Source organism: Poromitra crassiceps (assembly GCF_964638095.1).
Source record: "Poromitra crassiceps genome assembly, chromosome: 19".
Lineage (NCBI taxonomy): Eukaryota > Metazoa > Chordata > Actinopteri > Beryciformes > Melamphaidae > Poromitra > Poromitra crassiceps.
Window position 1 is genome coordinate 7895055 of NC_139646.1, and position 20000 is coordinate 7915054.

Genomic DNA, 20000 nt, shown 5'->3' on the forward strand with positions numbered 1-20000 from the left:
TGAGTGGTGAGGTAACGTTAGCTAACCCCAAGGTTCACCGTGATAGCATTTGGAGTTACCTTGCTAGCATTCACACGCTTGCTTGTGATTTTAGAATAGGGTTTACATTGAACAACGGATACGCAAAATCTGTGGACTCATCTGCCAAGCTCGTCGCCGTACGACCGTGTGGACCTCTGGTGGGCTCGGGTTGTCTTGGTTGAAGAAGCAGAACTGTGCCAAAAGGCATTTCGCAGGGACTGGCGCTACATGCACAGGGAAACCTAGGCCCGCTGCTATCCCATTCTCAGTGGCTTGCAGCAAGGCCCGGGCTTTTCCTCAGAGACATTTCAGGAGGACGGACTTGACCTCCTTTTACATCCACGAAATAGCATACCATACTGCTTGGACTTGCTTGGATTGGTGGGGTCTCGTGTTTTGTCGGACTATAACGTTAACGAACTGATCAGGCACAAGACGCCGCTCAATGGCGCCCTGGCCTCGCATCCATGTTTTTCTCTGGGAATAACAAGGACTTTGTCGGCATCTGCGAGCTACTCGCTTCCCTATTTTAGTCCATTCATTGTTCACATTTATCCAGTGTTTCACCCAATAATAATAAGGGATGGTTTACACATTAACACAGATTTAACATTAGACTCTTATGTTCAGGGTTGACGCTGTTTGCTTTGTTATATAACAAACCTGTTTTTTTTCTTCATGTGTTAGGTTATTAGTCTTGTAAAAATGTCGTGTGTTCATTATAAATTTTCTTCCAAACTGGACTACAACACAGTCACTTTCGATGGGCTCCATATCACGCTCAGCGAGCTTAAAAGGCAGATTATGGCTCGGGAGCGTCTCAAGGCCACAGACTGCGACCTGCAGATCACCAATGCGCAGACTCGAGAAGGTAGGTCACCAACTGAGAGCATGTCTGCCCTGACACATTCATCTAACATTACATGTATTATCCATTCGTTTGAGAGTAACAGTGACTGACTTTTGATGGCATTTAACAAACTTTGAACAAGCTTTGTAACAACTTTGTCAGTTACATTTTGGGATGCAAACATTACTAAACTAACTATAAAAAGAATAACATGTAATGCTGTGGAGCTCATTGTTCTTTTGTCCATGTGTCATGACACATCGGAGCATATTTGTACAACTCATTGTTTTATTCAATTTCTGATCAAGCCAATGAGCGTTTTTCTGTCGTGCAGGTATGACATGTCTTATTTTTTTTTATTCTAGAGTACACTGATGATGAAGTCCACATCCCGAAGCACTCTTCTGTGATCGTCCGGCGTACTCCGATTGGTGGAGTGAAACCTGCGGGCAGGACGTTCATTATGTATGTATAATTATACGTTATGACTGCACTGCATGCTGACACATTGAATCATAGTGTGTGTGTGCGGGGGGGGGGGGGGGGTTCAGAGTGTTCCCCCATTTTCTCCCCAATTGTACTTGGCCAATTCCCCCTGCTGCCCCACCCCCTCTGCCGATCTAGGGAGAGCCGTATGTAGACACACACATGCTTCCTCCGATACATGTGCAGTTGCCAGCTGCTTCTTTTCACCTGACAGCGGGGAGCAGGATGTAGCACATGGGAGGGACACGCTATTCCCACCAGTTCCCTTCTGCCCTGAACAGGCGCCCCAACCGACCAGATGGGGCGCAAGTGCAGCGACTAGGACACATACCCCCATTCCGGCTTCCCACCTGCACACACAGCCAATTGTGCCTGTGTGGACGCCCGGCCAAGCCGGAGGTAACACGAGGGTCAGGGGCACGAACCTGCGACCCTTGTGTTGGTAGGCAGGGAATCTACCGCTACACTACCCAGACGCCCTATAGATTTACAGTTCTGATTGGGTGCAATTAAAGGGTTGAATAGGTTTACACCAGATTTCTCCCAAGTTTTTCCAAAAACACTGATCGAAGAAGACTAGGGCTGACAACTTCTGATCAGTTGGTTGGTCAATGGTCAATAGGCTCCAGTCCAACCAAATTCTCTTTGGTCGGACAATCGCTGGTGTTAATTTCACAAGAGAAAATCTATTTCATATGAAGAAAAGGCTCCGGAACTAGGGGTGCGACTATACATTGATATATATCGATATACATCATCGATATCACATTGTGTATTCAATGCAAAGTGAAAACGTCAATATATATCATCCTGCGCCGTAAATCCAAACTGATGGCGCATAGATGTGCGTACAGGCACATTTTTCATCTGCATTCCCTGTCAGGTTGATGGTACGGTATATATAAAACATCGATCATAGGCCCCTGAATTGAATGGAATCAAAATCATATCAGACTTTGTGATATCAGCAAATATCAATCATATCGTTGTCCAAAGAATTGATGAGAATATCAGAGATGCAAACTAGTCATCTAAAATAGGGCACTTAAGTGAAGGATTTCTGAGTGGTTTTGTGTCTACCCAGGTCTATCGGTCACCTTTTTCACTATTCATGAATTTGCATCCCTGAATATCATATTGTGATGAAACTAATTTGCCGGCCCTATCTGGAGTGAGAGTAACACACTGTGGAAGCAATGCTACACGCATAGAGAAGAGAAGGGCATCCATCTTCTCATCTTACTATCAGGAAGATGGCAAATAGGGGGAATCTGCCAACATTTTGCGGTGTTCCTTTAATATGCTGCAAATTTACTTTTCTGTTTATAGTTCATTTAGGCTGCCAGGTATAGCGCACTCAGTACACTGGCCGATTTAGTTAATCAATCGATTGGTTGGTTGAAGTGTAGGTAGAATTTCAGTGCACCAAGATTTTCTTTGGTTGACTACAGCCTTATCCAAGACCACAGTCTTAAGTGGTTTTTGAAACACAACAGGTGCAGACTTAACTCTGAGTCAGTGGTCTTTTTATGTAGCGAAAACTAACGGTTGCATTCTCCCCTGTGTGTATGTTTCTGCAGAGATCGTTCTGACACAGCTGTGGTGGGATCTTCTAGACCCGTATGTAAACACACACCCCTCTCTTCTTCTCTCACCTCTCTCCTTCTCCCCCTCTCTCTGGCATAAATCACATTTCTCAAGAACATTCTGTCAATGATGACTGAGTTGTGTGTATCTCTTGTTCACTGTGTGTTGGCTACATTTGTGTTGAGATCTCAACCTCTATGTGTTGTTTATTGTCTTGGGGAGGGTTTCCTATAGTCGCCATAGTTAAAGTAGTTTGTTGTTTCTCTCCAAAGCTCCACACTTCTCACCGTTTCAGGTTATATTTTTGAATTTAGCAGGTTAGATTATGCGATTTTCAATTGTGGCCGCATGAAATGAGGTGGGTGAGAGAAACAACAGACTAGTTTAGCAACTATTGCTTTGGATACCCTGACTTGATTGACCAATTGTTGAACCCTGTTGTTGCCACGTTATGATTGATTGACAAATCACATATACTGATACTGTTATGTCTGTATTTCATAATGAAATGGTGTTGTAGCCTGCTTCTGGCCAGGCAAATGTATTTGAGGGGTTTGTAAAAGGAAACTATCGTCACTTTGTTTTAATGATATTTCACTGTCATTTTATTTTCTGTGAAAATACTTTTCTTTTTTCGTTAAAAGAACTCAATGGAGTAAAGTGTGGCTGGGATTGATTGTAATTAACTTTGATTACAAGACTAAAGTTGAATGAGTGGAATAGACTCGCACAGTAATTTCTTTTCAAAGCTTACCCTGCTACACTTGAATATAATCAAGCCTGTTGTTCAGTAACATTGTCAATTTGTTTTGTCCTGTACAATTTTCATTATGAAGATGTTCTATTCTGCACATAACTCATTATTTTAAAGGCTAAAATTTTATCTTGCTGAGTTAAATGCTATGCATTGATGATTTCGATTCTTAAATGTCTATACTGCAAAACAGCAGCTCTTAGCAGGAAGAAGTGTTTTGTTAAAATTGTGGTTTGAGGCATCAATGAGATAAGGCAGATAAGTGCCTGATAAGTGAGATGCAATTGTGACTTGGCAACTGAAATATAATATAATATAAATATATATAATATATATATTTATATATATATATATATAATATAATATTGTGACTTGGCCACTGAAATATAATATTGTGACTTGATCCCAGAGTTATTATTTGACACATAATCAGTCAATTCAATAACCTGTCAATCTCTGGAGGCCTTCCATGGTTGCTGCAGTGAGAAGTACTGGTGTAGTGTGTCCTGTAAGCTGTAAGCTGCAGAACCTGTCAATAAAGTTGTTCAGTGGTTCTTTGTCAGAACCATTTACACCAGATCCCTGTGTGTTCCCTCCGCAGCATTCCGCAAAACCCGGCCTTCCCCTCCAAGCCCTGCATATATCATGATGGCAAGCTTACCCTGCCCCCTTGTTCATTGTACAAGACCGGTATATTAGAATTAGGCGTAGCAGGGCTTTTCTTATTGTAAATAACTTTTTTATTTTTGTCCGTTTGCATTAGACTTTGCTCTCATGGGTGATAGATTCCTCACTTGCACATGGGCGTGCGTCCCCGTCACTTGCTTTCACCCTTGGCTGTTTTAAACGAAATCTTAAAGGGCTACCGTGACCGTTTCATTGTGCGTTTTCTTTTAATTTTTAAAGAAACATTTGGGCAGTTGTTTGAGTAATCCTACAATTGTAGATTTTATATTAGAATTTCTTTTATCAAGACCAATGGGCACCGCTCCCCCCCAAGTTAACTCATTTGTTTTCAAACAGCATTGCGTTTCATTTTGATGAAACATAACAACCTCTTGTGAAGAGCTAATGGAGACATCTTTAACCACTGTGGCCTGGCTAAGGGAAACTGCATGCTAAAATTCAGTGTCCAAGTGTTCCTTTAGGTGGATCCACCCTGTCCCTTCCATAGCAGGAGAAACTCCAGGCCCTCTATTAGAGTGATGTACCAGTAGTGTAACTCTTGATTTGGCTTGACCTGTCATGAAGCCCACGGAGGGAAGGATCTGAGTGTTGAACCAGATGCTTATAGAAACTACTCTAGCTAGAAGCTAAAACGTCAAGATATAAGATAAGCAGCCACAGACTTGGATGTATGGAAGTGTAGTTGGACTCATGTTTTGTATAGATAAAGAGGATGTTGCCTTAGTGACAACGTTATTGCAAATCAACAGACATTGCCTTAAGCGACAATGTTATTTTTTTGAGTGGAGGGGCTTGTTTGACATAACACTGTTACCACTTTTAAATCATTTTTATTTTTCGTTCTATTTACTTCCCTGCTTTATGGTTGTTAACCAGATAAGTAGATCTCTTCCATGTAAACTAGTCTGAATAGACACAACCCCAGATAAGGCATTCACAAATCTTTTCTTAATATTTCTTAAAAATAAATTAAGTAAATAAGTAAAGTAAATAAATACAAACACAAGCACAAATCTAACAGACAAAGTTAGCTTTGCGGCACACATGCCTTGTTATACACGTCTTGATCCGAAATCGCTAATGTTTACTGCCCTATACTTGCTTTGCGTGCCCCTTTTTGGAGAAACGGCGGAAAAGAGTCGTGTAGGTCATCTTTCCTTTCACGAAGAGGGAGCTTACAGTGGAGACTCCCAATGGACCGAACCCAATCTGTCTGGGCTCTGACTGACCTTCCACTGTGTGTCTACTAGATGTCGCCTTAATACCTTTAATATCTGTACTCTGATTCTCCTGCAGACTGATTCATCCCCCTCTTTGTCACTGGCCCAACTCTCCAAGGTACCGTTTGTAAAAGCACGTGATATTTCCCACAAAGTATTGAGTTGAAGTTAGCAAATATACTTTCCTTTACTTCTCTTGAGGTTGATATCCTTCTTTTCTCTGCTTTCATCTCTCCCTTTTGTGTTTTAGACCGCTAACCTGGCTGACGCAAATGCATCAGAGGACGACAAGATTAGAGCCATGATCTCTCAGTCCAACCATGACTATGACCCTATATAGTTAGTATACATAAATGCACACACTCTCAAACTTGATCTTAGTCCCACGTGGTTTTTGACTACATAAGTATCTGCAACTAAACACACACATAATTATCTGCAACTAAACACACACACACCAACCCCATTCTCTAGATGTCATTGGTTCATATGTAATGTACTTGTCTCCCTAGTTACTCCAAGAAGTTACTTGGACCTCCCCCTGCAAACTATATGTGCTTCCGCTGTGGAAAGGCTGGCCACTACATACGGCAATGCCCCATGCTAATGGTAACCATTGTGTATAGCCACCAATACACCACATGCATTTAAACATGTGTGATGTTATTGACACATGTGCAACTCTTACAATTTTCGGCTATGTTTTGCATTTGCGATGATGATTTATTTTGTTGTTTCTTTTTATTTTGAACTTGTTTGCGCCCAGGATAAAAGTTTGGAGGCTCCTAAGCCTGTAAAGGTTAGCAAGGGCATTCCTCAGAGCTTCATGGTGAAAGCAGACCCGGGCGCCAAGGGAGCGATGTTAACCAACACCGGAGAATACGCTATTCCAGCTATTGATGCGTACGTGTCGCACATCCACACACATTGATCATTAGACTTTCTGAGCCAGTTTTGGCGACTGTAGTCTTGTATACGACATTACATTTGCACGAACACACCAACTTTAATCCATATGCTAATTTCCTAATCCCCAATCCTGCCTCTTTTCCTAACCCTTACCACTTGCCAAACCACTTGCCAAACATAATGTTCTCACCCTGCCCTCAAATGTTTGTTTTTTCATGTTTTTGCATCTGTGTTCTCATAAGGATAGACGTGCAATCGTACACGCATGCTTATTAATCTATGTTAATACAGGGAGGCGTATGCACTAGGAAAGAAGGAGCGTCCTCCGTTCGTTCCTCGCGACCAGTCCTCCTCTGAGGATGAGTCTGACCCAATCCCAGACGAACTGCTCTGTCCAATCTGCAACGACCTGATGACTGATGCTGTGGTCATACCCTGCTGTGGGAACAGTTACTGCGATGAGTGTGAGTTCACACACAAACAAAACGGATACAAAGGAGTAAATAAAAAAATAATAATAATAAAGTAGGAAGTCAAAAGTAATAATTGTAAAACATGAAACGTAAAAGCAAAGCAAGAAGATGTAAAAAAAAAAAAAACATTCCTTTGGGAGTTAATGACAATCTGACTGTGACACCCATACGTATCGGACTGAATAGTCTCACAATTTGACCCCAATACTTTTTATTCACACACGTGCCCTTAATTACATTTTACAGTTTGCACAGATCTATTTTGTGAGGCAAAATTGTGAATGTCAATTTTCAGCGCGAGTTTAAAAAAAAACATTGTTCTCAGGTATCAGGACCACCTTGCTTGACTCAGAGGAGCACACCTGCTTCACCTGCAAACAGTCGGATGTTTCACCTGATAACCTCATCGCCAACAAGTTTCTTCGTCAGGTAATGCATCCACTCAAACACACAGGTTGGGGGGGGGGGGGGGGTAATGGGTGACCGGCGAATCTAGGATTACATCATCCGTTAGGAGGACTAGCCACTAGCCGGTCGGAAGACAACAAGGGCGGGTCTCGCCAACTGAATTTAAACTCCTGTGGGATCCATAACTACTGCAGAGTAATGTAAAGTTTAAACAAGAGGACAGACCAGGGGGACAAATAAGCAGCGATATGCGTGGACTGAATACGGGTGGAAAAACGGCAAACCGTTGGACAATTGGTGCGACGCCGACGAATGAACTTGTTTGCTCTGCACTGTCACACAACCAGCAGAGAGAAAGTTGTCTTTCCACCTGAGGTGGGCTGACTCAGACACAGCATCTGCTGCATGGTGCACTCCCATGTCGCATCTGCCAAAACAAGTGATTGCCTGTAATTGCGCAGGTTATATAACGTTAAATCCTAACGTTACAACTAACGTTATCTGGTTACAATCATAACATGCACACATGTCCGTGGTAACAGCAAAGGCATGTTGATGTTTACAGTTGTAGCGTAATCAGGCATTAACCTACACATTTAGGCTACATGATTATAGGAAAGTATCGTTTCCGATATGTTTATGTGTTTGGTATGTCTAGACTTGACTATAATAAACATTATTTACAAATGCGTTTTTATATAAAACAAAGAAAATATTTCAAAATTAGCCTTTTAACTGCATTTTCTACCTGCTCTGAGCCCTGGATTATAACGGTTATATCCTCCTTTTTACAAGTTTAAAAAGCTGCAATTTATTTGACAGCAACCATTTTTTGGCCGACACTTTTTGATAACATCAAACGGGGACACTAGAGCGGCCCACAGAGCTGCATATAACATGTAATCAATGCATTATCTACGAGCATGATGTATAGGGAGCAACAGGTTCATTCATATTGTCACCAAAACACACAATGGATCATAAATTAAACTTACTGATGTGATTTTGTGATTACTCAATGGTTATGGTTCACACATATGCTCAGGTGCCTAATGGTTATTAGAGTTCACAGTATGTAGCCAATCTGTGTGTAATGGCCCTGGCTCATATAGGCCTAAAAGTCCCTCTTTGTTGTTACCAGTATATATTACAAATCTGTGGCACATGGTTTACTAATCCATGGGCATGGTTTAGGAGTAAATTGTAATAAAACCGTGCCCACTGAGCTGCCATATTGTTTTTGTACCAGGCGACCCCTGGGGTGTTCCACAGTTCTCCTTTATAGATTAATAATGCTGCCGTTTGTTGAATATTCACTCATTCAGCACAGAAATGTATCAATTGCTTTCGTCGTTCTTGTCAATGGACGAGTTATTGTGAAAGAACTGTTGCGATGGTGCTGCGAGGCAAGGCACCCCCATCCCTCCTCCCGCAGTGGCACGCCGCACACCCCCTCCTGCCCATCTCTCTCTTTTTTTCACCACACATGAGTCTGCGTATGGTAGTACTATACATCCCTGTGTATGGGGCAGTAGAACAGCTCATTTTCAATGATGTGTCATCTGTCTCTCCTCCCGTTTCTTCCTACAGGCTGTCAACAACTTTAAGAACGAGACAAATTACAAGAAACATGGACGCAAGCAACTTCACCCAGCAGCCCCGCCCCCACCCCGCCCTCAGTTACTCAGGACCCTGCCCTCCAGACAGCAGGACCCGCTCATGGCCAACATCTCGCACCCTCCTGCTCCCAGCGTAGCCGTCCCCACCGCCCCTCCTCCAGCACAGGTCCCGCCTACTCAGCCTGTAGCTCCTCCCCCTGTTGAGAGACGAGAGGTTTCCCCAGCTCCTGCGCCCGAGCCTGCCCTTGACCACCATTCTCCTATGCACTCAGCCAGTCAGAGTGAACCACCTCCACCAGGGTGAGTTTGCTGTAGTTTTCACACTTATAGGTTGTTTCCTCTGGTCCCAATCATTTGACGAGTTTGTAAACTTGTAGCGTTTTCCCCATGTTTATTTTATTTTATTTATTTTTTTAACACGTTCACTGCCATTGACGAGATATCTCGGCTTACAGAATCCAACGGTTGACTGCCAAGGACGAGATATCTCGGCTTAAATTTTTTTTTTTTTTTTTTGACGGTGGGACGTGGATCCAACCCTTTTACGTCTTTTATACAAATATTGGAGGTATTGAATGTGTATAATCTATTTTACCGACCCACTGAGTGGCGACATGTCTCTCCAGAGTAGGAAGAGGCGAGCCAAAACTGCAGGGAAAAGCGCGAGGAAGCCGTTCTCATACTGTAAAATAGATGGCGAAAACGCTTTCGCTTTCGCACTGACGCACAGCGGTGGCAACGGTGGGGGGTTCCAAGAATAGACTGGGTGCACACTTTGAAACACGCAGCATAAATAAGCGCAGAATCGCAAGAGCTTCATCAGAGCTCTCAACCGAAATGCCAAGAAACGAGCGAGCCCCATCCAGCGAGCCCCATCCAGACTGCCAGGCAGCAGCAACTCGTTTGTGACAGACCCGCTGCAGAGCCAAGGAGGGCGGAGGAGAACGCCCACGGAGGGAGGAGTTTGAAGCAGAGAGGGGTTTCCTGCTGTTATGGAGGAAATTACTGTTCAAAACTATTGTTTAGATGTCTGACGTCTTACTGATGCCAAAAATGAATGGTTAAAGTGACTGTTCTATCGAATTTCACAAAAAGCTGTTTATCTCAGAATAAATTTTCTGACGCTGAAACCATGCTGTATTCAACTGCTAATGCTTACATAACTACTAACTCTACAAACTAACTCTTTTAGACAGAGAAAGCACACATTCTATTAGTTCTTTTGAGATATTGTGTGTTCACAAAATCCTAACAGAAACGAATCCTCGGCTCTTGAAAGATGAGCCAGAATCCTCAAAAAAAAACCTTGGCAGAAGCTACAGTATTGAAAAACGGCTGGCAGTGAATGTGTTAACAAACATATCCGCTGCATCATCGCCAGCTTTGGTTTAACGTGATGCCAGCTTAGAGGTTTCCCCTCCTCTCGTAACCTGTCTTAGACATGGATTGCAAATTACAGTCGCTTTCTGATCATCTGGAACTGAAAAACAGAAACACTGGTAACTGGCAGCAGCCATGTTTGCATCGCAGCTGTGATGTCACGAGCGTGCGACAACAATAGCTCCACTTCCAAGGCCAAAAATAAAGCATGATTATCGGCTGATAATTTATCTGAAAAAGGCCATTATCGGAATAATAAATAATAACGCAAAATGGCCATATCGGCCGATAATTATCGTGCATCCCTAGTATGTAGCCTATACAGTATGTTTTTGTTACTACAAACATAAATAAACGTCAACTTGACTATGTTTCAACTACCACACACAGCCTATAATATTATAGCCTATGTTTATTAATTTTTATTTTTTATTTTTACCAAATGCGTTGCGGCCCGGTACCGGTCTGCGCCCCCGTGGTTGGGGACCACTGCTCTAAAGGGTCTCGTAGGATTGTTTTAGTCCGCACCCGAATGCGAATACTGTCTTCACACATCAGTGTTTACCCTACCATTGCCTTTGCCCCCCCCCCCCCCCCACACACACACACACACTGAAAAGCACCTAACCTAGGGGAAATACTGCACCTGCTTAAACGAATCGCACCAAGGGGGGAAGAGGTTATATACCCACATAAACTCAATGCTGTGTACGGTAGTTGAAAATAACCAGGTTTCAGGATTGATAAGGATTATTGTGTGTGTGTTTTTATGTTTAGTGAGATTGAGCCGGAGCCTAATGTGACACCAGATTGTTCTGGACCCTCTGACGGTGGACACCAGGTGAGCCACCAGGTGAGCCACCAGGCGAGCCACCAGGTGAGCCACCAGGCGAGCCACCAGGTGAGCCACTCTTCTTGATCTGAATATTGGCTTTCTGGTTTTCGTCATGAAGTGTCACCGACCACTAAGGGCCTGTGTCCACCTGGCGTCTTTTCCTCAGGTCCAGCGTCTATTTTCAATTGTTTCCAATGGGAGGAGAGCGTATGCGAGCGCACACGGACGTGTAGAGAAAGTGCAGAGCGCCCAGCGTCTTTTTTCTGCGTTTTTGTGCGCCGACTCCCAGCGCTTCCAGCTGAAAATATTTTAACTTTTCAGAAAGACGCTGGTGTCGGCTGCTCCTTTTCTGGTAACTAATCATATGGAAAAACTATCGCAACAGAGACAGAACGGCTCAATTGTGGGAGCAGATCGGCTAGACACTTAATATTTCTGGTGAGTGTTGTGCTTACTGCTTTTAATAGCGTAGCCTACCTGTGTTGTTAGCTTGCTAGCTGTCAGCTATCAAGCTGAACTAACGTTACTTGCAGACTGCTTCCTTGTTCCATTGTGCGCTGGGATCAGCATTCCCCAGCGCATTCCCAGCGTTTAACGTCGGAAAAAGACGCTAGGTGTACACAGGCCCTAAAGCAGTAAGTCGACTTTTTACCTACATTTTTCTCACCCCCAATTGGTCCCCCAGGGCTACCATGTACCTCCACCTTTGATTGGACATCCACCACCTTTAAGGCCCCCTCATCCTTCAGGTAAGAGGTTCACTTTGAGTTGTTTTACTTAGTTAAACATAAAGATATTCAACGGCTAAACATGAACAATGAACACTTCCTCCGCTCCATCAGGTCACCAGCCCAGGCTGCACCACGCTCACAGAGGGGGAGGCAGACCACCCTGGGACAGGTAAGGCTCGTCGATGAGGCCCTTTGATCTGTGGAGAGTTTTTAACATTGTATCAAGCTCACCCCCACAAGTGTCTGTCTCTCACTCTCTCTCTCTCTCTGTCACTACATCTTTGCCAGGCCTTACAGACCTCGAGGGGACCACCCTCCCCCTCGTCTCCAGGCGGGTCCACCTCCTGGTCCTGCCCCTCCAGTCTACCCGGCGCCTCCCCTGTACCCACTACCCCCGCAGCCCTATGCTCCTCCCTATGTCCCCAGCCATGTCCCTCCACCTATAGTCAGTTACCAGCCCCAGCCCGTCTTTGTCCCTGGACCACCGGGAGTCAACCCTCCCTGGATTCCCCCCGGTGCCCAGCCCCCTCTTATCCCGCTGCCTCCCCCCCTCTCCCAGCCCCCCCTCTCCAAGGAAGGTTTCTACAGGCAGCGGCACCATCATCAAGACGAGTGAGTTATTATTCCTGGTTTATATCTTTATCTTTATTCAGGGGATGGTATTATGAATTGATTTGATTCATCTCTAAAACCAAGGAATGTGGTGGCTTTTGACAATGACATGTTTGTCTCTGTATCCACCAGAGTTACATCCAAACTGGACGAGTTCACTAAAGACTTCCACAAAGAGCTTATGAAGTACAGGAATGCACCAAAGAGAAGAAGACGGTCCTATTCCAGGTAAGTGCATTTGCATAACCAACACACACTGTGCGGGGACAGTCGTTCCAAACTTCCAATTCAGTTCTTACAGGTGCATACTTCCAGCCTACTGGTGCATGTTACATATAATCTGCTTTTTCCCTCTACCATCTTTCTTTCTGGTTCCAGGTCATACAGTCGCTCTCCTTTCAGCCGCTCTCCCTACTCCAGATCCAGATCCAGATCCAGGTCTTACTCTTATTCCCCCAGTCGATCTCGTTCACGCTCCCGTGGCAGGTCTTACCCCCGCTCCCCCTTTTCTCGACGCAACGGCCGCAGTTATGGACGCTCACGTACGCGCTCACGTTCTCGTTCAAGGTCTTATGGGTATCGGCGCTCAGGCTCACCACGATCTCCTCCCCCGTATCGGGGAGGAGGCTGGGAAGGAGGGGAAGGAGGAGGAGGTGGTGGTGGTGGAGGAGGTGGTGGTGGTGGTGGAGGTGGAGGTGGAGGTGGAGGTCCAGGTCCAGGTGGAGGAGGACCCTACAGGACCAGGTCACGGTCTCGCTCTCCTGGTGGGTACCGGAGCCACAGCCCTGGTGGCAGAAAGCCTCCTCCTCGAGAGCCACCGCCCTACGAACTGAAGGGTCAAGGTCGCGACTTATCTCCTGGAGGCCATGAGCGCTGGGAAAGAGACAGCTATCGACAGTGGGAGAAGGAGTACAGAGACTGGTACAACAAGTATTACAAAAATTATGACAACCAGCATGGATCACTGCATCACAGAGGTCGTGGCAGCAAGGAAAGGGAGAGAGACCGGCTCTCCCCATTGCCCAGAGATTACTCCCCCCAGGGGAAGGGAAGGAGAGGCAGAGAAGAGAGAGGCAGAGAAGAAAGAGGCAGAGAAGAAAGGGGAGCCCCACCACCTCACCACCACCCTCCGCCCTCTTCCTCTTCAGGCACCAAGCCCAGCACTAAGATCGTAAAACCCAAGAAAGTAAAGAAGAAGAAGAACGGGGAGGAGGCAGAGCCAGAAACGGGTGATGCTACACCCGTCAGAGACGAGCCAATGGACGAGCACCCCACACCTACCAAAACACCTCCCATCTCCTCTAAGCCTCCAACGGGCACTGCGACCACCAAGGCTGCAACTTCTAAAAGCATCGCTGTAGCTGGTAAAACCACAACCAAATCAGGAAAGAGCCAATCAGACAAGAGCAAGAAGGAGAAGGCTCCGAAGGTCAAAGTTAAAGGAAAGACCGAGGGGGCAAAGCCAAAAGGTGACAAGGTGAAAAAAAAGACGGGAGATGGAGTGCCGCCCAAAATGAGGGAGTCCTCCTCGTCCTCGTCCTCTGTCGCTAAATCCTTAAAGACTACCAAGGCCAGACCAGAGGATCCCCCCAACTCTGCTGCCCTGAAGAGGGACAAGGGGAAAAGCGCCACTGTGAGGCCTGCGCTGCTCAAGACCCCTCCGCTGTCCGCCCGGACCCTGCCTCTCCCCCATCCCAATCTGCATGACGGCCCTCGGTCCGCCCCTGACATCCGAGGGAGACGAGATCTTCCCCAGGGCGGTGGTCTCCTTCCACACCCCCATCAACATGGGCTCCCGTTCATCCACCGCCCGCCCTCCCCCGGGGACAAACGCAGGCGGATAGGAGACGACCGGGGCCCCCTACTAGGGCTTCCACCTGGCAAGCTGAGGAGAATAGAAGGGACGGTGGGTGGAGGTGTTGTCCTCTCTCACCCACACATGCCTCTTCCGCCCCAGCTCCAGAGAATCCCACCTCCCCCGGAGAGGCCAGGCCTTCTTCCCATTCCAGGGAGCCGTGAGATGGGCCGAGGAGAGGCAGAGCGAGGCTCCATCAGACCTCTCATGGACCTTCAGGTAGGACCAATGCTCCCTGGTGGTTAAGCAGTCATGGGAAGTACAAGAAGACACGTTTTAGGCAAGTTATCAACAGCGTGTAGGACAGGGGTGCCCACACTTTTTCAGCTTGGGAGCTACTTTTAAAATGACCAAGTCAAAGTGATCTACCAAACATATTTATTTATATATATATACTAGGGATGTTCATCAATTATCGAAAATCGATAATCGATCGTTAAGGATTGGAATCGATCCTGTGGCATTTGGATCGATTTTTTAATTATTAAAAAAAAAAAAAAAAATTTTTTTTTTTTTGGACTAGGTTTGGGTGGAATTCGTTCCTCCTCGCCCCACTCCATTGCACAGCCGACTAACGTGAGGTGGAGCTTCATATAGTCTCTAGTTTTCTGGCTGGGCACGGGCCTTTGTGCCAACAAAACTGTTTTAAACATGAGAAATTCACACCGGCATGCGCCGGGGACAGCAGTGTTGGAGAGGAGACACATTGAAATAAAGAGTTCATTGAGGAGAACACGTTGTCTTTCGTATTTTCTGCCATAGGCATTCATTTTGTTAAAAAAAAAAAATTGAAAATATTGAAAATTTTCTAAGTATTAATAAAATCGATAATCGATAATTGATCGTTAATTCTCACCGATTATCGATTTTGGAAAATTTTCAAAATGAACATCCCTAATATATACACTGAGTATACAGTGGAAAACAGTGGAACCGTGGAAAAACAGTGGGGAAACAGTGGAAAGACAGTGGAAACAGTGGAAAAACAGTAAAAAAAAAAAAAAATCTTCCTCAATGCCATGCGATCGACCACACTACCTTCGCGATCGACCGGTCGATCGCGATCGACGTATTGGGCACCCCTGGTGTAGGAGATAATTTTATACTATAATCAGGGATGTGACTTTGGCTTAAGATTCCACGTTTCCAAATTTATTTATAATTGGATTACGTTTTCCAGCTTTTTCCCCCACATCTTTTCCCTTGCCTTTTACCACATTGCTGTTGTGATAGATCAAGAGGCAAATTTATGTCAATCAGTCAGGGGTGAGACACTTGACTAAGGGGCCGTGTCGACAGCGAACGTGTATTTGAGCAGCCAGCGCTTTTCTGCAATTCATTCTCTATTCTGCCTTCAGAGTAAAAGCATAAATTGTGTCACTTATGAGAAAAAAATATTTTTGAGCTGTGCAGGGCAACAAATGGTTAGAGAAGTATAATAGTATTAAAAAAATCTAATCGAAAATCTAATTTTGAGAGCAAAAATCTGAGATTTTTTTTTTTTTTTGCTGATCCGAAAAATCCGTGATCCGTGGCTCAAAATCCGTCACGCGATCCGATCCGTGGGTTTTCTGATCCGTGCCAGCCCTATTCATTTTCCCACTTGGGGTAAAGTTTCATAGCATTTAAAATGTCTTTAACGCTCACAATTATACATTTCTTGTATTCAAATGACTATAGGTCATCACCACAAATGTATGCCGAGACTGTGCAGAAGCTGCATTTGCTGTGTATCTGATTGCGCCTCTTGTTTTTCCCCTTCCTCCAGGTGAAGCCTCTGGCCCCGCCCCCGAGGAGGATCAAGCTGAACCGAGAGCTGGGGAGGAAGGGCAGCGTGGAGACGCCGCCCTCGGACAGAGGACCTGAGAAGACGAGCTCCACCTCAGACCGATCCGCTCCCATCAGCACCTCCGGAGGAGACAGACCCACCAGAACAGCCGAGGGAACTGGAAGGAGATCGGCGTCTGGAGAGAGAGGAGGCTCCAGAGAGAGGATCGGGAGCGCCGGGGAGAGAGGGCCAGCCTCAGAGAGGGATCGGGACAGAACCTTGGACAGAGAGAGGGACAGAGCTTCAGGGTTGGACAGAGAGAGGGACAGAGCTTCAGGGTTGGACAGAGAGAGGGACAGGGCTCCAGGGTCAGACAGAGAGAGGGATAGGGCTCCAGGGTCAGACAGAGAGAGGGATAGGGCTCCAGGGTCAGATAGAGAGAGGGATAGGGCTCCATGGTCAGATAGAGAGAGGGATAGGGCTCCATGGTCAGATAGAGATAGGGCTCCAGGGTCAGATAGAGAGAGGGATAGGGCTCCAGGGTCAGATAGAGATAGGGCTCCAGGGTCAGATAGAGAGAGGGATAGGGCTCCAGGGTCAGATAGAGAGAGGGATAGGATGTTGGGGCTGGGCATGACAAAGGTAGCGGTGACGGTTGAGAGAGATGCTGCAGGAGGAGAGAGATCTGTGAGGACCGAAAGACATAACTCAAATGCTGCTGCTGCTGCTGGTGGTAGTGGTGCAGCAGGAGGGAGGTCTGTCTCCCTGGACAAGATGACCATTGGAGAGAAAGTAGCCATCACAAAGAAACCAGTGGACCAACAGGAGAAACCAAGCTCTGCTTCCAAGGAGCGAGGAGAAGGGTCAGAAAGAGCTGCCAAACCTGACAGGTGTCCTACATTTGTCTCACTTTTATGTGTCTAGCCAACATTCATAGTCACAATAGCTTAAGTTATGTGCTGCCTTATCTGTAAACGTAGTCACCAATGTATGTAATTAATTATTTCCCCCTCTGTCCCAGGGGTGTCTCTAGGGACAGATCAGAGAGAAGCATGTCCTCAGGAGAGAGGCCACCTGCTGCTCCCAGAGAAGGTAATTGGATTGGCTGTATGTGTGCACATGCGTGTGAAGAGGAGATAACTTTAATTTTGTCTTGTATGTGTGCACATGCGTGTGAAGTGGAAATAACTTTAACTTTGTCTTGTGCGATCTTTAGTGAACATTGATTAAACCAGCCTTTCATTGTCTCCCAGCAGTGAAAGATGGTGAGGAGTCTGCAGCGAAGAGCAAATCCAGAATTAATCGCAGAGCCCTGACACGCCATGTCCCGGGCTCCACTAGGTGAGTCTGTCTTACTTGTAGACTATAGATTGGAATAGGGATGTTATCGTAGGTGTGCTCTGTGATGACCATAAACATGTATGTGCTGTTATTTTTCCAGCAGTAAGTCAACTGAAGAGACGATGCGAGACTCTGAACAGGACCAGAGGGCCGTAGGGTCTAAACCCACGGAGCAACCGCCGAGTAGCCCTGCAAACAGCCATGAGCACAGCCCCAGCCTCAGCCCAGCAGCCAGCCTGGACAGACAGGAGACCCCCCTCATTCAGCCACCTCCTCGCTCCAAGTGGGAGAGAGAAGATGACGAAGAGGGACAGGAGAATGGAGTGGACGCCTCCAAGGAGAAAGAGCCTTCACCATTGCCGCCCAAGGGCCGAGGCAGAGAGGCACAGCCTGAAGCACCCAAAGCCATCCGGAGTGAAGGGCGAGATGGGACGAGGGAGGAGAAGAGAGGGCCAGTGCGGGAGGAGAAGAAAGGGAGAGCGCCAAGGGAAGGTGCCAGGTTGGCAAAGGCAGATTCTGCCAAATCAACCAGGACTAAAGTGGCGAGGGAGGAGGGGAGAGGAGTAGGGAGAGGAGGCGGAAGAGAGGAGGCCAGGGGAGTGACGGGGAAGGAGGAGAGAGCAGCAGAGGGGAGAGGTGGAGGAGGCCCGGAGCCCAGGAGACAGCGTTTGTGTTCGGACCTCGGCCGCGAGACCGACGAGGCGGCCTTTGTGCCGGACTACAGCGAGGGAGAGGGCTCGGAGCCGGAGAGAGGGGCGAGCAATGGCCCCGCCCCCTCCCTCAGCACTGGCTCGCACAGCCCCGCCCAGAGCAACCTCAGCGGCTCGGCGACCACCACGACCACGGCCGACAAGAAGAAGAAGAAACGCAAGAAGCACGAAAAACACAAGAAGCACAAGAAGCACAAGAAGCACGTCGCCCAAGAGGGAGAGGAGGCGGAGCCCAAGGAGCACAAAAAAAAACACAAGAAGAAGAAACATAAAAAGAACAAAGAGAAGGAAGGGGTGGAAGGAGAAGAAAAGGTGGTGGAGAGAGCAGAGGAGCAGACTGTGTGCTAACTAGCGGTAGTTCACACTCCAAGTTGAGCCTGCTGGCCCAACATCTGCCCTCTTGTGTTCAGCAGTGATGATGCATTTAGAAAGGCCAGCCAGCGTTGGCATGCTGCTCCTTGTGCCACTTAGAAGCAGGCGGGGGATTGATGAAGTGGCACTTTGAATCTCTTATGACCTTGAAAGAAACTGGAGGAGTTTGTTTGGCTGTCATTCTAACCCTTAATTTACTGCAGTTCTCCAAAACGTACACAGTACTCTGTTGTGCCCCGGATGCAGCAGTTCGCCCAACACACTGCGGTTTTTCCTCATTTTCTGTGTGAACCCTCTTGGGTTCAACGCTGGGTCAGGAAAACCCTGCGGTGTTCCTGTTCCTCATTATTGCGGTCGACCTTGGACCCTGGCTGAAAGACTGATCAAACTGCAGTTAGTGGAAATGATAGGAGTAACAAGCGCTGTACTCAGGGATGTGATTGCTTCCTTCCTAAAGTAGGAATTTGCCGTTTCTCTGCCCCCTTTGATTCATTTGTAAATAGAGATGAACTTTCCCCTCCGTGTATTTTCTTTTTTTGTTTTGCTCTTTTCCAGTTTGTCTTGATCACTCACATCCCCCGTGTGCCGTTCTAGGCTGAAAATACTAAATAACAAAGCATACTGTACGGAATGTTTGATTGCTATCATGAGAGCCCTCGTAAGCACCTTTTTAAGTTGAACCAGCTCCTTTAGCGTACAGGCTGCATTCACGCTACACTGGATTGTACTCTGTGGGATGTGTCTGTTAATTTTTTGCAAATCAGTCCGCATGTTTTTGTTCCAGAAGGTGCTGCGCTAGTCGTCATATTGTGCGAGTGTGAATGTGTGTGTGAAACGGGATCTGTGGTTCACGGGAAGGGGACAAATTGCAGGGCTGCTGTTCTTACAAATTTGTTTTTGATTTCTCTTCTTTTTAAATTAAAATGTTTTGACCTCATGAAATTCTTTGTCTCAGAGTGCTTTGTATTTGTAAGATTGGTTAATGTCTTAGTGTAATGATTATACAAATGAACTTCCACAGGTGTAACTGGATCAACTCGGGAGGTATCATTTTCAATGTGTCTGTGGGCAACGTGAGTTTTCTTCACACCACGTAATTGTGCTAACACTCATTTCTTGTGGAGAGGAGTAACACAAATGTGTTGAGCCAACACATTTAATGCATTGGAGACATTTGGGCCCTTTTAAGTTTAAAAATGGCTCAAAATAGAGACTAGAGAAGAAAATGGACACTAGGTAAGAGACTGAAGGACACTGGGTTTTAAATACAATCGAAGGACACTGGTTTGGTAATATCCTTCACTGATGCAGTACAACATCTGGTCAAATTCTACCACTCACATATGATTATTAGTGAAAGAACTTGATATTTTGTTTATGTT

The 20000-nt window shown here is 46.1% G+C and overlaps 1 protein-coding gene across 5 annotated transcripts in view; it reads left to right on the forward strand.

Annotated features, from left to right (window-relative positions):
- LOC310794179 (uncharacterized protein) overlaps positions 1 to 19545 on the forward strand; it is a 19753-nt gene extending 208 nt beyond the window's left edge. The window contains exons 1-20 of one of the 5 annotated variants that reach the window (XM_083656105.1): positions 1 to 892; positions 1237 to 1336; positions 2938 to 2977; positions 5682 to 5723; positions 5856 to 5944; positions 6118 to 6214; positions 6372 to 6508; positions 6806 to 6978; positions 7313 to 7416; positions 8986 to 9314; positions 11172 to 11295; positions 11915 to 11978; positions 12072 to 12129; positions 12249 to 12572; positions 12705 to 12800; positions 12951 to 14646; positions 16196 to 17085; positions 17217 to 17287; positions 17449 to 17536; positions 17637 to 19545. The exon at positions 1 to 892 is cut by the window's left edge and continues 208 nt beyond it. In XM_083656105.1, the coding sequence (XP_083512231.1) occupies positions 727 to 892; positions 1237 to 1336; positions 2938 to 2977; positions 5682 to 5723; positions 5856 to 5944; positions 6118 to 6214; positions 6372 to 6508; positions 6806 to 6978; positions 7313 to 7416; positions 8986 to 9314; positions 11172 to 11295; positions 11915 to 11978; positions 12072 to 12129; positions 12249 to 12572; positions 12705 to 12800; positions 12951 to 14646; positions 16196 to 17085; positions 17217 to 17287; positions 17449 to 17536; positions 17637 to 18594 (5646 nt within the window). In that variant the 5' untranslated portion in view covers positions 1 to 726 and the 3' untranslated portion in view covers positions 18595 to 19545. The remainder of the gene's footprint in view (positions 893 to 1236; positions 1337 to 2937; positions 2978 to 5681; positions 5724 to 5855; positions 5945 to 6117; positions 6215 to 6371; positions 6509 to 6805; positions 6979 to 7312; positions 7417 to 8985; positions 9315 to 11171; positions 11296 to 11914; positions 11979 to 12071; positions 12130 to 12248; positions 12573 to 12704; positions 12801 to 12950; positions 14647 to 16195; positions 17086 to 17216; positions 17288 to 17448; positions 17537 to 17636) is intronic. The other 4 variants (XM_083656106.1, XM_083656107.1, XM_083656108.1 and 1 more) reach the window with 4 other exon arrangements.
- The last annotated feature ends 455 nt before the right edge of the window (positions 19546 to 20000 follow it).